At 39.3% G+C, this 18,162-nt stretch overlaps 1 protein-coding gene across 7 annotated transcripts in view; it reads right to left on the bottom strand.

Moving 5' to 3' along the window:
* LOC122551062 (protein furry homolog) overlaps positions 1 to 18,162 on the bottom strand; it is a 350,939-nt gene that overhangs the window by 160,672 nt on the left and 172,105 nt on the right. For all 7 annotated transcript variants that reach the window (XM_087988218.1, XM_087988219.1, XM_087988222.1 and 4 more), the window contains 5 exons: positions 8,870 to 9,025; positions 8,028 to 8,114; positions 6,417 to 6,676; positions 4,670 to 4,859; positions 3,659 to 3,783 (listed from right to left, as the gene is read on the bottom strand). In XM_087988218.1, coding sequence (XP_087844344.1) covers positions 3,659 to 3,783; positions 4,670 to 4,859; positions 6,417 to 6,676; positions 8,028 to 8,114; positions 8,870 to 9,025 — 818 coding nt within the window. The remainder of the gene's footprint in view (positions 1 to 3,658; positions 3,784 to 4,669; positions 4,860 to 6,416; positions 6,677 to 8,027; positions 8,115 to 8,869; positions 9,026 to 18,162) is intronic.

Genomic DNA, 18,162 nt, shown 5'->3' with positions numbered 1-18,162 from the left:
GTTAGAGAGAATCTACCCATTCCCTTTTGGTATTTAATGGAATTACCTTTGTTGAAACCCCACTATTAACATTCTGGAGGTTTCTTTTGAACAGTAAAGAAAGTGGACTAAATACAGTGCTTACAAGAGCAAGTTCGAGGCTAGGAACTCTGTGGCAAGTAACTCAACTTTTGTCTCCCTAATGCCAATCTACCAACTAAAGTGGATAAGTCAGGAGTGAAAGGAATATTCTCCACTTGGCTGGATGAGTGAAGCTCAATAATAGTGAAAAAGCTTGACAATCTCCAAGACAAAAACATCTTGCATCCATCACTTTCAACATTCACTCCTTTCACCAACACAAAGTGGCAACAGTCTGTACCACCTACAAGATACGCTGCAGTAATTTATCAAACCTTCTTTGACGGTCCCCCCCAAACCTTCAATCTCTACCATCTGGAAGGCCAAGGGCAGCAGATGCATAGGAACGATATTACATGCAAATTTCCCAGCAAGCCATATACCATCCTGACTTGAAAATATATCACCATTTCTTCATTGTTGTTTGGTCAGAGTTCCCTGGAGCTCCCTTTACAACCATTGTGGATGTCTCTACACTCCAAGGACTGCAGCACTTCTGGAAAGCAAACTTCTCCAGTGCAGCTCGGGATGGTGACATGCACATTCCACAAACAGATTAAAATAATGTCAAGTTGTTGGATTGAATGGCAGAATATTCTTAGATTTTCCTATGATTCTATTAAGAGTTGTTCAATGTTTTTCAAATAGTTTCCTGGACAGCACATTCTAGAGCCAGCCGGAGAGCTAGCTACATGAGACCTGGTATTATGCAATGGCATGAGTTAATTCATACCTTAGTAATGACATTCCCATGCAGCAGCAACTATAATATCATTGAAATTTACATTCAAAGTGACAAAAGAGACACAGCTTTGTAACTTAAATGAGGGCAATTATAAAGGATTGTAAGCTGACCTACTAAAGAGAATTAGCAAGGGATTGGTCAACAGAGATACAGTAATCAGTGTTTAAGGGGATATTCAGGATACACAGAATAGATGCATTCAAACAATACAGAAAAATTCCAATAGGAGGACTGATCATCTGTTATTAAAAATCAAAAAGTAAGGATAGTACCAAACTCAAAAAAATGTAATTATATAAAATAATAAATGGTAGGTCAGATGATTAGGTAGAATATTTAAAAATGACTAAAATATTAATATGAAGGAAAACAGAGTCTGAGAGATAGCTAGAAACATAAAAACAAACAAAAAGGGTTCAATAGGTGTTTGAGACCAAAAGTAGTTTACAAAGTGAGTCTTCTAATAGAAAGCGGGTCTGGGGAATTAATATTGCTAGCCTTTGTGGGGAAACAAATTATGCTCTCTTTCGACTTTCAGGGAAATTAGAAACAAACAGTCATAAGTAGAAAAGTCCTATCTGAATATCTTGATCTTGATGGAAAAGATGGCTTAAGAAATGGTGCATCTAGTGGGTGACTGTTGATGCAAAAGTGAGTGATCAACTCCAGGGACACAATAACACTACCAGCTCACCACCCACTCACCCCATGGATAGATGGAGCTCTACATCAGACATATTTGGGATGAGAAGATGGGAAGGTTTTAATCTCTCAATGTTTATCTTCTCCAATACAGGTCATGGTCATTCAAAAGGAAGCACAGCTGCTGAGACTGGTGGCCAGCCACCCACGTGAGGCTGATGTGGGATCATCAGAGTGTATAGCATTACATTACTTCTCCACCGCGCTACAGATACTCTCATTTAGGTGGGTGTGTGCTTGTAAATCCTGGGTCAAAAACTGGCCAAAGTGTGATCAAACAGCTGACAGAGGCTGTGATAGCTGTGGCTACTGGTAGTCAGAAGATTATGGAAGATTAAGTGTTTTTTGCCTTAGATTGATAACATGTCTCTTCAATCATTGGCAGCACAGCATCCACTGCAGATGCAGTGAGGAGTAGGGAACATCTGGCAGAGGTGCCCATATGCATAAAATGGAGTCCACCTAGGGCCTGGGTTCTGTCCATGTATTCTTCCATCAAGGGCTGGTGAGCTTCAGAGAACCAGATGCGGCAAATCACTCAGAGGATACTGAAATTGCACTAAGGTTGGCATACCATTGCTTCATCCATGATCATTCTGCAGCAGTGGCAAAGTGAGAAGAGATCAAAGTGCCTGAACTTTCTGTCATACTCATTAATCTCAGGTCAGTCAGGAAGTACAAGTGTCCCTTCAATGGTGCTCCTCTCAGAACACTCCAAATGTGAATAGAAGCTCCTCCATAAGATTCTGACCACAGTCATGATGGCGTATACTCCTGCATGGCAAGGGCCTTTTTCACAAGAGAATGAACATTTTGGAGGACAATCAGGTGATGATAGCTTATCTTCTAGCAGAGTCCATAGCTTCAACAGTAGAGCAAGAAGATTGGCAAGATTAGATCAGAGTACTGCACTGGTAGAAAAGGTCCACAAGAGAGTGGGACTATAGTGACTTTAAGTTACACTTTAGCTGCACAATGAGGGCATGGAATCCCCTTTGGTTTGAGTACTGCAGTTTATATACTACAAATTCAGAGTCAATGGCAATCTGCATGATGGGGAATCCTCCAATTTTTGAAATCTATTAATCACTTGCTTTTCCTTGGGAAGTTCATAGCTGTAGTCACTTCTTTAGAAAATGGTATGTAATCCTTGACTTGCTCCAAGGTAAAAATTGTGGCACAGTATTTGGCAGAAGTGCAGATATATGAAACATTGGTCATTACTATGGTTTACTACTTTACTATGGTCATTGCTCTCTCGATGCCTTGCATGGTCATAGCCTTCTGCATAGAGCCTTTCTTCCACACTTACCTCTTCTATGGCTTATTCCACTTTGAGTGGCCTCAGCTCATCTTCCAACTCACAGTTGATTCCAAGAGGAAAATTTACCTGCACCACCATATATGACAGCAATTCAACAAAAGTCCTTCAGCCACCTGTCACATCATTCCCTGCAGACTGTTGATACTTATAATGACTCAAAAAAGCACCAAGGATTTGTAGAACTACAGCACCGGCCAGAAGAAAGATACCAAAAACTAACCTGTAAGTAGTGATGATATCTCTTAAGTAGAGCTTGTAGGGAGTCATTAATGTCAGTTAAAAGGTTTTTAGAACTACAGGCTGAGAGGGGGTTGGAGCTTATCGAATGAAAATGGTTGTCTTTTTGTCAAATTGGCATCACATCATGATTTGCCCACTTTACATATCTCTTGCAGCTGTTAAGTGTATGTGCTAACCATTTTGCAAACATGACATTTAGTACGCATCATGGCAGAAGTAATGTGAGCCAATTTTACCACATCTTGATCCCAGATCTCTTTACATTCCTTTCTTTGAATCACCTATTTACTCTGTTCTTAAATGCTGACATGCTCCCTGCTTTAAAACATATTGAGTACTCAAATGACAAGTTATAGAGCAAATCATTTGAAATACACGTATGATTATTCCATTAGTGAAGTCTATAGTTCTATAATATATATTATATACAAAGACTATAATTAAAATTGCAAAAGTGATCAAGACTTGATCTGACATTATTAGAACTACTATATTTTAGCAAGCCAAGCCAAAAATGACTGAGGTACCTGAACACAAGTGAATTTGTCCTTCCAAATCCCAGTACCAGTGATTCTGTAATTTCTATGCTTTCAGCACGCATCAAAGGAACCAGTTGTTTTAACAATACTGCTACAGATGGCGTTCCTATGACCTGTGCATTATTAATGAAAATGACATCCTCAAACCACATTAAAGAACATTCTAGAACTCAGTGATCATGATTTACCTTTTACCCAAAGCCTTCAGACATACCATCACAAAAGATACAGCAATGAAGCGAACATATTTATATTGTTTAAAATCCATGATACTATAAAGCTAATATTTAACATTCAGATCCAGTCATTTTATCCTACGGTTACACATTTGCTAAACTACACAATATAGATAACAAAATATTCAGACATCTTTTCCTTCTACAATTTGTAGAATTTAGAACTCAAGGTTGCTGTTATCTAACAATGGGGAACATATAAGAACCAGGCTACCATTGTTCCCTCTAAGCTGTGCAGCTGTGAATATCATCTTGGTGGGGTGAGGGATAGGGAGAGTCATGGGGGTGGAGGTCCCCCTGAAGGGCATAGGTTCCCTAAAGCAGGAACCTTTTGCTACATTTTAGCAATAGGTTGACAAAAAAAAAACTTTCGGCTGATCTCTTTAATTTTGCCTTTCTCAAACCTTTGCATTAAGGCAGAGGAGTTGGTATAAGACCCTTTACTGAGAATCTCAGTAGATGCAAAGGTAAGGAAGTTGGCCAACCTTAAACTGCTGACCATGTCATAGGGAACAGCTTGGGTATGGGAGGAAAGTTGACAGATATTTTATATACCCCGCCCTGTCTACAAATGTCAATAATGACTATCAAATTCTTCTCATGTCCTTTTGAGTTTTAACATGGTAATGGCTGGAATCGCTGAACTCACTTAAAAATTAATAACGTTCTGTTCATTAATCTCAAGACTTTTAATTTTGATGTAGAACGATACTCAGCTGTAAAGCATTAAATTTACATTCAGGTTACAGAAAAAAATTGGTACCTTGTTATCATAGCTATAGCTACCATCAGGAGTTGTAGCCATAATTTCTGGAGTTGAAGCTCTCAGGTGACCAGGGCTCATGATACTGGGTTTCGCAACTCCAAAGCAAAGAATAAGATAGTTTCTCCAAAGGGTCACATAATTGTCTCCAACACTAACTGTGCTCACTTTTTTTGTGTACATAGGACTACTGCAAAATAACAGAACAGAAATCTGAAATTGTTGATCTTAACCACTTTTTATCAGGTAGACGCATGCACAGATTATACAGGAATAATCACTTGGCAGTATGAACCTGAGTATAGCTGGAAAAATACATACTTTGTCGAAGATCTTCATGGTACATCCACCAGGATAAATTGCAAGAATGTGCCTTTCATTAGCAATACTCAAAATACACAGAATTTAAAATAACTTAGCTCAGCAGATTTATATTTATGTTTATGGTGCACATGAGCTCCCTCAAATTCCCTGCTCATTTCTGCCAAACATTGTCATCACAAGCTGCCTTTTATTTTCTGTTAAACCTTTTCTTTAAGTGGCAAAATCATTGCACTGAAAAAGTCCATTTATTATTTTTCTTTTTGAATTAACAATTCCTCACTTAATGTTGCAGGTACATGCCTGAAAAATACAACTTTATGTGAATTAGCTTAAGTGAAACATATTTCTGCATTACAATCAACTGTTGCATTTACATTCTGTATGATTTTTCTCATTCAAAAAATGGTGAAGCATTATATTCAATAAGTTGAAATACTGCACATTTATCAATTCCTATATTGGCCGATGAACTTTCAAAATGAAACACATTTAAAAATATGAGAAATACACTAACTTTTTATACTTACCTACTGCTAGCCTCATCTCCCGTTCCTTAACTCTGCCCTGCTTGCCTCTCTCTCTTTCACTGCTCCCAGCTCTATCCAATTCATTTCCTGTTTCTATGGCTTTTTCTGCTGCTCCATGACTCTCTTCCTTTCATCCCCTATTTGCCAACCCTCTCTCAGTCCACAACTTTCACTTGCTTATTCTCTTTTGCTTTCATCTCTTTCTCCTATCTGCCTGCCTCATTTCTCATTGCTTCCTTCTCTCATTCCTTCACACACACCTCTCCCTCACTAGTCACTTCTACCATTTGCCACTTCTACTGCTTCCCTTTCACAAATTCTCCCTGTCAGCAAGAGGAAGAGGGCTAGAGAGATAAAGGCAGCAAAGGAACAAAAGAGGCTTTCAACTGGAGAGTCAGGAAAGGAAGTGGCATGTGAGAGAGTTGAAAGCGAGAGTGAGCTGCTGAGAAGCACTGCACTGGTGAGTGGTAGAGGTAGCTCCAAGATTGCACCAATCAGGTCACAGAATACTGCACTGTCCCAACACAAAAATTCTGCCAGAACAAAAATCCCAAGACCATGTTAGTGTGCCAGCCCAGTTACATCTACAAGTTATGAGTGTGATGGAATACTCCTCATTTGCCTGATGAATGCAGCTCCAACAACACTCCAGAAACTTGATAGCATCCATGACAAAATGGTCCACTTAATTGGCACCATATCCACAAACGTTCACTCCCTCCACCACCGATGCACAGTAACATTATACTAAGAGGCTCAACCAGATTTGATTTGTCCCAAATTACATAGTGACAATTTTAAATATAGCACTAGAGAGAAGGTTTCACAACAGATTAATTGTTTGCGTGGTTTCGCACAGCTTTAAAAACTAAACCAGTATATTCAATATTGCTTACTTAGGATCAATGTGTGGCATCAACAACTGCAATCTGGTAAAGGCATATGGCCAAGCGTAACTAAGTGCAGTAGGGCAATGCTTTAGAAGATTCTCCAGTCTGAGGAAGCTGAAGAGGCACAGAACCCAAGGATCTTTCACGGACTGTGCAAATATCCAGACATGAGAAGGACTCTTTACATCATAATGGCTATTAACCAAAATTGCATTCCATTCTACCAGCCACTGTAAATCCCCATTGTGTCCAAAGGCTAAGGCAGTCTGTACAAAATAAAAAATAACAATTATCCAAAGTCAATGTTAAAGTCGCTTTGCATTCAGCAAAATATTTTATTTCAGAAGTGGACATTGCCTTGAAGTGGAGCAGGGCTAGTTGCAAATGAATCTTAAACACGATGACCTGGCATAATCTTTTTTTTAAAACGGAGTGACAAGCCCATTCTCTGGCTTCCCTCCCTCTGAAGAGTTATTTTTTGTTCCAAGGCCAATAATTTTGAGGACTATACTTCACTGAGTCTTCTACCTCTTTAGATAAGATAATTAAGATAATTAAATGTTATTTCTGTTTAAAAACTAAACAGTAATGCGATCTCCAGGCTTATTATATAACTTGTATTCATACATTACTGTTAGCACAGAAAAATAGTACTTCATAGAGACGTAATCCAAAAAAGGATAAAGAGAGATTAGCGAGAGTGACCAAAAACTTGGTCAAGAGGCTAGGTTTTAAGAACAGTCTGAGAAGGACATGAGCGAAGCAGAGATATGTTGAGAGATCAGCCAGCACAGCAGTGAATGGGTGAGCTGAATTTTATGTTAAAGCAACTGAGGGTGAAAGTGCAGGAAAGAAGTAATGAATGAGACAATTGATTGTGGAATAAACAAACAATTTATCTGTGAAGCGCATGGTACAGTGTGGAATTACTATGAGTAATTTATGCTTAATAGTACCCAAAATAGTTTTTTCGTATAAAAAAGCAGTTGAAACTTCAGAAACATCTCAATGTATCATCAGAATCAATTCTAAGATTGCAAAAGGTGTACTACTGGAAAATGAGAGCTGAAATTGTAATGAGAAGGTTGGTGATACTGTCTTTACTGGGTGTGTAGTATTATTCCCTCAGTCTCCTGAGTTAATTTGATACGATCTGGATTTTATCCATAATCTTCATATTAGAGATTGACATGAAAATTTTAAAACTGCCATTTTGAGCCTCTAATGGTTTTACTTCAATTATTTCTGAAAAGATTTGTTTGATTTTTAACAATCCACTATACTTTGCACATAAAAGTTTTATGTCAATTTCTTGCTGCGAAAGTGGTGACTTCCTAATACCTATTTTACTCTTCTTAAGTAGTCATTAATATTAGTCAACTTAATCTGATTATTCTACATAACTGCCAGTCCCTCATTGCTTTATGACTCCTTGAGGACTGTTTTCCACTGCAGGTCCTGCATTGGCACGGACAGTAAGTGGATTGTGTGCCCTGCCAAATTGCAACTTAAAACCAACCCTGTACTATCTGACTTGAAGTAATGTCTGAAGATTTTATGCTTTGGAAAGCACCTATTGAATCTTAGATTGACCACAAGTAGTTTATTTGTACTTACTGAATCTGAAGCTGCCACATGAATAAAACTCTCCAGAATTGATGAACTCAATTGATCCATAACTTCAATCATTGGTCTATCATCATCCTATTGTTGAAAGAATAATTATATCAGGGGATATATGCATATTGAACCATGCCATATCCAGGGACAAATGGTTTTTTAAAAAAAATTCTGAATATATTTTACTTTACATAAAAATGTGCTTTCTTGTAATGTTAGTGCAAATCCTACAGTTGACGTTGGGCAGTAGTGAGAGTGGAGAGAGAGAGAGAGAGAGAGAGAAGAAGGAATGCAGGTTGTTGATATTCCTTGAGCTCTGTTCCACCAAAACTGGGATGAACTGGACCTTCTTACCATTGGGTAGACAATCTGATGTGGATTAGGAATGATAGAATGGATTAAAGTAACCAGTCTCATACTAATGATGATAGTTCCTAGGCATCTGACAAATGGTGAGATCAGAAAATTCTGCACGTATCTTGCTTTTTTACTCAGTGACCATTTCTGAGCTTTACTGCTATTCATAATAAAAGGAAATGATACACTTTTAGCATATGTTCCTTGCACAGTTAAATTGCAGAACATTCAGAACATGGGAATAAACCCAGTGGAACCAGGTTCATATTTCAACTACAAATTTCAACCCCCTTCCCAACTTGGGTCTTTTGCACCTCCCTCTCAATTGCAGGAATGTTAGAGCCTTCATGTTTGTAAATTAACCAATTCTGAATTACATTTAACCATGTAAATGCAGAAGTGTACAATAGTCTTGATTATCATATATTCATAATGTCTAAAATGTAGTTTTTAATTACAGAGGGGGAAAAGAGACTCCATACCTCAGATTGTCCTAAAGCAGAAAACAAAGCACGAACTTCCTTCAGGATAGAAACAGCCAACTTTCGTGTTGCAATCTGACAGCTACAAAGTAAAACAAGGGCAAATCCTTCCACAGCATGTAGCACATTTGAATGAGGACTCCTTTCCTGTTGGAGCTAATGGTAATAATTAGAAAGCATTTCAAAATTACATAAGGTGTTCTGAGAAAAGTACTTTTGTGACGTTTAAATTATTTCATACTGTCATGGAATATATAATTTACATTTACTAAAATTAGATGTGTGATTAAAATATACTGATAACAGATCTTGAGATTGACTACATTATTTGAAAAGTTAAAATGAGCTTGGAGCTTTGAAATAACTTCATTGTATCTAATATTTTTCACAATACTTCTATGTTGAAAACAAACAGGATTGTCATAGAGAATATGAAAGGGATATTGGAATGGCCTGAAATTTGGCAGATGCAATTTAATATGAACAATTGTGAAGTGATACAGTGAGCCTGATGTCGGTGGTGGGCAAGTTGTTGGAGGGAATACTAAGGGACAGGATGTACATGTATTTGGAAAGGAAAGGACTGATTAGGGATAGTCAACATGGCTTTGTGCATGGGAAATCATGTCTCACAAACTTGACTAAAATTTTTGAGGAAGTAACAAAGAGGATTGATGAGGGCAGAGCGCTAGATGTGATCTATATGGACTTCAGTAAGGCGTTCAACAAGGTTCCCCATGGGAGACTGATTAGCAAGGTTAGATCTCATGGAATACAGGGAGAACTAGCCATTTGGATACAGAACTGGCTCAAAGATAGAAGACAGAGGGTAGTGGTGGAGGGTTGTTTTTCAGACTGGAGGCTTGTGACCAGTGGAGTGCCACAAGGATCGGTGCTCAGTCTTCTACTTTTTGTCATTTACATAAATGATTTGGATGCGAGCATAAGACGTACAGTTAGTAAGTTTGCAGATGACACAAAAATTGGAGATGTAATGGACAGCAAAGAGGGTTACCTCAGATTACAACAGGATCTTGACCAGATGGGCCAATGGACTGAGAAGTGGCAGATGAAGTTTAATTCAGATAAATGCGAGGTGCTGCATTTTGGGAAAGCAAATCTTAGCAGGACTTATACACTTAATGGTAAGGTCCTAGGGAGGGTTGCTGAACAAAGAGACCTTGGAGTGCAGGTTCATAGCTCCTTGAAAGTGGAGTTGCAGATAGATAGGATAATGAAGAAGGCATTTGGTATGCTTACCTTTATTGGTCAGAGTATTGAGTACAGGAGTTGGGAGGTCATGTTGCGGCTGTACAGTTCATTGGTTGGAATATTGCGTGCAATTCTGGTCTCCTTCCTATTAGAAAGGTGTTGTGAAACTTGAAAGGGTTCAGTAAAGATTTACAAGGATGTTGCCAGGGTTGGAGGATTTGAGCTATAGGGAGAGGCTGAACAGGCTGGTGCTGTTTTCCCTGGAGCGCGGATGCTGAGGGGTGACCTTAATGAGGTTTACAAAATTATGAGGGGCATGGATTGGATAAATAAACAAAGTCTTTTCCCTGGGGTCAGGGAGTCCAGAATTAGGGTGAGAGGGGAAAGATATAAAAGAGACCTAAAGGAGCAACGTTTTCATGCAGAGGGTGGTACGTGCATGGAATGAGCTGCCAGAGGATTTAAGAGGCATTTTGATGGGTATATTATTAGGAAGGGTTTGGAGGGATCTGGGCCAGGCGCTGGCAGGTGGGACTAGATTGGTTGGGATATCTGGTCGGCATGGACACGTTGGACGAAGGATCTGTTTCTGTGTTCTACATCTCTATGAATCTATGACTCTACGATAAAGGATACAATTCTAAAGTGTACAGGAGGAGCAGAGGGACCTGATGGTGTGTAGGGTGCGCAAATTCTGAAAGTTAATAAGGTATACAGAATCCTGGGCTTCATATATACAGACATAGAAAGAAAGAAAATCTTGCATGTATTCATGACCTCCAGATGCTTCAAAGCATTGTAAACCAATTAATTTCTTTCTGAATAGAATGTACACAGTCAATTTGCACTCAGGAAGCTCCCACAAACAGCAGTATGACAATGACTAAGTAATTTGTTTTGATATATTCATTGCGCAGTACGTGTATGAACAGAGGAATTAATATCAAAAGTATGTCATTTGAGTGTGCTCTGCTATTCAATAAGGTCATGGCAGCTCTGATTATAGTCTCAACTCCACTTTCCTGCCTATTCTCAATACCTTTTGACTCCCTTTCTAGTTACACAGACTTTCAATTCTCTGCAGGAAATAAAATTTTCACCTCCAACTTAAATGAGAAACTCAATTTTCCATTTAAAAATGTGTCCTCTATTTCTAGTCTCTCCCACAAGGGCAAATATTCTTTTAGCATGTACATTGTGAAGTTCCCTTAAGAACTTAGAAGCTTGACAAGACTAGCGCTCACTACAATCCAACCGGTGTAATCTTTCTTCATCAGGCAGCCCTACAGCCCAGAAAACAGTCAAATGAATCTTTGATGAACCGTTCCTAATACATGCAATTATGCCCTTTCTTAAATGAGAACTATACTGTACACATTACTCAAAATATGATCTAATGCCCTGTACATTTCACTGGCAATCAATGACAACATTTGATTTCCTAACAATTTGCTGTACCAGACACTGACCTTTTGTGATTTTTTTCCTCTGAAGCATCAAGTTCTACAATTTCTCGCAATTTAAGCAATATTTTACTTTTTTATTATTTCAATCAAAGTGGACAAATTCACATTACCCCATATCATGACTCCAGTTGCCTAACTTTTGTCCACTAATCAAATCTATCTATATCACTTTGAATACTCATTATAAGCTCTTCATAATTTACTTTCCTATCTTTGCGTCATTAGCTAATATAATAACCTAACATTTGGTCTTTTTGTTGAGATAAATTTTGGACATCATCATCATCATTGGTGGTCCCTCACCAACAAGGATGTCTCTCTTCCACTCTGAGGAAAAGTCCATTGGTGGCTGTACAGACTGATGCAGCTTCTGCAGGCTCTATTACACTTGGGGCAGCAGATGGTCATGGGAAGGGGTGGGTCAGACACTGGTATAGCAGCACACTCCTTATATTGGTTTCACCTGGCATCTGCTTCCTTCCAATGGCACGTCTTGAGGTACTTGATACCTACCCAGATGCTTCTCCTCCACTTTGGACAGTCTTGGACCAGTGATTTCCAGGTATCTGTAGGAATACTGCACTTCGCCAGTGAGGCCTTGAGGGTATCACTAATGCACTTCCTCTGTCCAGCTGAGGTTCACCTGTTATTTCAAAGCTGGGAGTACAGCATCTGCTTGGGGAGTCTCATGTCAGTAATGCAGACGACCTGCCAAGCCCATCAAAACCAAAGGTGGGCACGATGATGGGGATGTTGGCCTGGTCAAGGACACTGGTGTTGGTGAATCTTTCTTCCCAGTGGATTTGCAGGATCTTGTACAGGCAGCGATGGTACTGCTTCAGCACCTTGAGATGTCTGCTGTAGACAGTCCATGTCTCAGAGCCATACAGAAAGGTGGAAACCACCACAGCTTTGTAAACCATGAGAATGGTGTCAGATTTGATGCTGTTGTCCTTGAACACCCTTTTCCTCAGGTGGCCAAAGGCTGCAGTAACATGCTGGATGTGGTGTGTAACTCTTTATCAATAGCTGTTTTGGTTGACAGGACACTGCAGAGGTACTGGAAGTGGCCAACGTTCTCAAAGACCTCCCTGTGGACCTTGATGATCGGGGGTCTGATCCAGAATGCTGGGCCAGGTTGGTGGAAGACTTGCATCTTGCAGGTGGCCCAGGTGAGACCTGTACTCTTACATGCCTCCATAAAAGTGCTGACGATGGTCTGAAGTACTTCCTCTGAGATTGCACATTCTGCGTACTACAGCTTGATAACATTGGTTGGGATGACTTTGGTTTTGGCTTAAAGGTGGGGGAGATTGAATAATTTTCCATAGCTTCTGTAAGTTATCTTCGCTTTAGCTGGGAGCTTGTCAGTGGTAAATTGAAGCATTGCAGTGAGGTATATCAAGAACAGTGCTGAGGTGATGACACAGCACAGCTTGACACCGTGCCAAACGGGGAATGGGTCGGTGGTGGAGCCATTTGTCATCACCACGATTTCCATGTCATCGTAGAGGAGGCGAAGGATGGTGACAAACTTCATGTTGCAACCAAAGTGGAGAAGGATGTTCCATAATACTACCTGACTGACAGTGTCAAAGGCCTTTCCAAGGTTTAAGAAGGCCTTGTACAAGGGTAGGTTCTTTTCTCTGCATTTCTCCTGCAGCTGTCGAGCAGTGAAAGTCATGTCTGTGTGCCCCTCTGTGGCCGAAAGCCACACTGTGATTCTGGGAGGAACTTTTCAGCAGCAGGGTGGAGATGGATGTAGTTACCACAGTTGCAGCTGTTCCCTTTTTTGAAAATGCCCATGAATGTGGTATCTCTGAGGTCTCCAGGCATATTCTCCTCCTACCAGATAAGGTGACAAGGGCAGGTAGCTGCATCAGGAGCTCTTTTCTCTGCATTTCAATGCCTCAGTGGGGACACCATCTGCAACAGCAGCGTTGTCGTTCTTAAGCTGGTGGACGGCCTTCTATACTTTATTCAAGATAGTGTGGGTAGCTCACCTGATTTTCTACAAGTGGTATTATACACACGACTAGGTAGTTGGGACCTAGATTTAATGTTTCATCCAAAAACACAGTACTTTCAAAACCGCGGAGCATTCTCACTGCTTCACTGAAGTTTTAGTCTTGACTTTTTTTGCTGAAAGAATTCCTGGAGTGAGATTTTTACCCAGAACTTTGTGGTTCAGGGATCAGGATGCCACAAATTGAATCATGGGATAACACTGAATATTAAAGTAAGGAAAACATAGTGGAATTTTATAAAACACTGTTTCAGCCTCAAGTAACGAACTGTGCTGAACATTTCGCAACACAGTTTAGGAAGGAAGCAAAGGCATTAGAGGTGGTGAAGAAAATTTTCCTTAAATAATTCCAAGTATAAGAGACTTCAGTTACGTGGATAGATTGGAGAAGCTGGGATTTTCTCCTTAAAGGAAAAATTAAGACCATAAGACACAGAAGCTAAACTAGGCCATTCACCCCATTAATTCTGCTTCTCTATTCAATAAAATCATGGCTGATCTGAAAAACCTCAACTCCACATTCTGACTTATCACAACCCTTGATTTTCATGATTAAAAAGCTATCTACCTCAGCCTTGAATATAGTTAACAACCAAACTTTTACAGCCCTCTGTGGGAAAAGAATTCCACAGATTCACTACCCTGCGAAAGAAACAAATGTTTTCCTATTTCTGTCTTAAATGGGTGGCTCTGAACTTATGTCCTTTGGTCCTAGACTCCCCACAAAGAAAAACAATCTCTCCACATCTATAATGCCAAATACTCTAAACACCTCGTATGTTTCAATGAGGTCTTCTCTCATTCTTCGAAATTCCAATGTGTACAAGCCCAGCCTACTCAACCTCTCCTCCTAAGAAAATACCTCATATCTGAAATCAACAAAGTGAGCCTTCTCCAATACCAGTATATCTTTCCTTTGAAGGAGTTATTAATATATATCATAAATAATTATGGACCCAGTACTGATCCCTGTGACATATTACTCATTGCCGGTTGCCATCCTGAAAATGTCCCTTTATCCCATTACCTATTCATTAGCCAATCCTCTATTCGTGTTAATATACTACCCTCAATATATTGGATTCTTACTAAGTAGCCTTGTGTGCCAGACCTTATTAGTGCCTTTTGTAATAGGTATGGATTTCCACTTACTGGTTCTTCTTTATCTATCCTGCTTGTTACGTCAAAGAACTGTAATAAACTTGATTTGGAGATGACGGTGTTGAACTGGGATGTACAAAATTAAAAATCACACAACACCAGATTCTAGACCAACCACGTGGACAACCACCTGATGAAAGAGCAGCGCTCTGAAAGCTAGTGCTTCCAAATAAACCTGTTGGACTATAACCTGGTGTTGCATGATTTTTTTTTAACTTTGTAATAAACTTGTCAGGCATGATTTCCCCTTTTGAGCCCATGCTGACTTTATTTGAATATATGATATAATTCCAAATGGTCTACTATTATAATAAACTCCAATGTTTTTCCAACAATAGCTGTTAAGCTAACTGGTCTATAGTCAACTTTTTTTGTTTTCTTCCCCTATTTAACAAGGGAGCTCCACTGGCAGCTTTCCAATCCTCTGGGATTTTTCCAGAAGCTAAGGATTCTTGGAAAATTACTATCAGTGCATCCACTACCTCAGCAGCTACTTTCTTTAAAACCTGATGCAACTCATCAGGTCCAGGGAAAGTTCTTTAGCTTTCCTAATTCTTCATACTCTTGTGATAGTTTTGGTTTATTTCCTCACCATCTTTAAACCCTTGATTGTTCAGTATTTTTGGAATGTTGTTAATATCCTCTATCATGATAATTCATGCAAAGTATTTATTCAAACCTACTACCATTTTCTGATTATTTATTATTATTTACCCAGCTTAATGTCGAACAGGCCAATGCTCACTGTTGCTTTGCTCTTCCTGTTACATGTTTAAAGAATCTCTTACTGTCCAATTTTATGTTTCTTGCTAGCTTGTGCTCATAATTTATTTTCTCCCTCCTCAGATTGATTGTAGTTTTGACAGAAACGTTCAAAATCATGTGGCATACTTGTGACAGCCCGTTGGTGAAGGAAGGAACTAAAGCTAGCTTTTATTTAAAGCAAATATATTTACAGTATTGGGTATAATGGGAATTTATCACATGCATTCGTATCAGTATGTGCTCTAGTAGCCATCTGATCAAAGCCTTGCACCTCTACGTGCTTAGCTTCAGTATAAGCATTATGTTATACATATCACAAGGTGTCAGCATAGGGTAGATATAAAGAAACAAGTCGCCGTTGGAAATAGGATCAAATACCAGAGGACATTGATTGGCTAAAAAACCAAAGGCAATATGAGGAAAAACACTCTATTCAATGAGCTAGTTAGAATCTGGAATGCATTGCTTGAGAGTATGGGAGAAGTAAATTCAATAGTGGCTTTCAAAAGGAAACTCGATAATTACCTGAAGAGAAAGAAAAGTTTCAGGGTTTAAGCAGAAAGTAAAACAATTTAAACTTAGAAATGATGGTATTGAACTAGAATTGCATTTCAGGTGTACATGACAAGTTCAGACCAGGACCATCCTTTCAGAGTTTTACTCACTTTTTTAAACTGCTTTCTTCCATATTAGAAATAAGGTTTATGGAATTGCTCTTACTCAGAGCTGTCTAGAACAAGATGGGCTGCATGGCTTCATTCTCATGTGCTGTAACCAAACCATGATTCCAGGATGAATGTGCACATTGTGAATTTTTTAAGGGTATAATTATTGGAGAATTTTTTTCTGTTCCCACATCAGCATGCTTAAGCAGTGCACTGCACTAATTGGAGCTAAATTTAACCTCGAACAATAACATACTCTAGCTAATTAGCATTCTTTGGCCTTTTGCCAGGCATACAAATGCCTCTGTAAATGACAGTGTACCTCAGATCTTGGAAGGAAACTTGAGCTCTGCTGCAGGCTTAAATGTAATACTGTCTGCCAATTTTGGAGCCTTCTGCTTGCTGTGTTAAAGTTAGATGATCTGCAACCTGAGTATTTGCCCTTGCTAGTCTTTGAAACAAATATTGAGTTCTTAAAAGATGTGAATTTGCAGGCAGCACTTTATGAGATCCCCAAATCTAAGCATTATTTGAAAGGCCCAACTTCAGTGGCTGTACCACTGTTTGGAACAATTCCAAGCAAAGGCCCAAGAAAAGAAAAATGTTGACTTATAGTAACAGTTTGATTTGCACAGCACCTTTAATGCAAAATTGTGTCAAGATATCTTGCAAACGTGGATGGAAAAATATTGTTCGAAAGCTAAAGACTGGCCTTTAGAAGGGTTGCTTGACTTTAAGGAGAATTTTAATGAGGTGAAGGAGAATGTATATGGTCTAAAAAGGGTATTCTGGAAAGGTCTAGGTGGCTGAAAATACAGTTACCTTTCTCAGATAAGAAGGAGAACATTATACAAAAGAACTTTGGGGTTGATTTTATAGATCTTGCAAGAGCAAGAAGTGGGCGCACAATGTGTCTATATTGACTAAACTGTTAAATTTTGGTTTCCTGCTGGGGCATTGAGTCAATGATATGTTTATGGCTTGTTGGGCCTCATGTTGACTTGTGGTAGGTTTGTACTTGTATTATGTTTGCATACTGTGAATACTCATTAACATTAAACATTTTAAAATGAGGTCCTACATTCAAAGTAAGGAGATCTTGTGGTGTGATAGTAGCATTCCTACTTCTGGGACAGAAGTTCCAGGTTTGAGCCCTCCCCAATACTTGTTGGCCACAGATGATACATTTGCAACGTGGCCAAACAGGTTGAATGTCAGGCTGGCTCTTCCAATAACCCTGATGGCAGATGGTAAGAACAAAGTGTCCTTTGATCAGTCATCCTGCAGAAGGCAATGACAATCTACTGCAGTACTTTGCTTCGAAGCATGGACCAATTCAGTAGATGTTGATAGCCCAAAGTTTGGAAATGTGGGCGGAAGAAAAGAGACTTTCAAGATATGCAGCATGAGAATCTCGTTGCACCTGGATCAAATTTGTTGAAAGGTAGCATCCACTGGTAGACTCTGTGTAGCTGTGTCTGGGGTTAGGATGTTTCATTGTTGAAAGCTACAGAAAATGGGAAGGAACCAAGGGAATGCAGTATGTATGAAGACTTGGAATTAGAAGGGTGGGTCAGTAGCAAAGGGGGTAAGAAAGCGTAGAGTGAAATTAGGGGATGGAAGTTGGATCAAAGATGATTTGTGTTGGATTTTTTCAAGCTCAAAATGGTATAGAGTGGATGAGGATAGCTATCTTTCTGTCCCAAGTACAAGAGTCTTGTTGAGTAAACAAATGAAATTTGGGGAATTCCTGAAACTATTGACAATCGACATGAATGAAGTCTACATTACTACAGTAGTTCTTAGGAGCACAATACCCTCAGTTCTGTCTCCTACTATCTTCTTTATTCTGACAAAGTCCTCATGATGTCATTACAGTGAGTGCTGTTTACTGTATACAATCAAGTATTCTCTCTTTCAGACTCATGTGCAACCTAAGGGAGGGTAGAGGGTGGAGTCAGGTTGGGAGCATTCAGGTTTGAATTCAGCAGGTATGTC

The sequence above is a fragment of the Chiloscyllium plagiosum genome, unplaced genomic scaffold (assembly GCF_037043375.1).
Source record: "Chiloscyllium plagiosum isolate Xiang-an unplaced genomic scaffold, Cpla_swu_hap1 HiC_scaffold_6, whole genome shotgun sequence".
Lineage (NCBI taxonomy): Eukaryota > Metazoa > Chordata > Chondrichthyes > Orectolobiformes > Hemiscylliidae > Chiloscyllium > Chiloscyllium plagiosum.
Note: the sequence above shows the minus strand (reverse complement) of the source record. Positions and strands in the feature narration are given on the sequence as shown.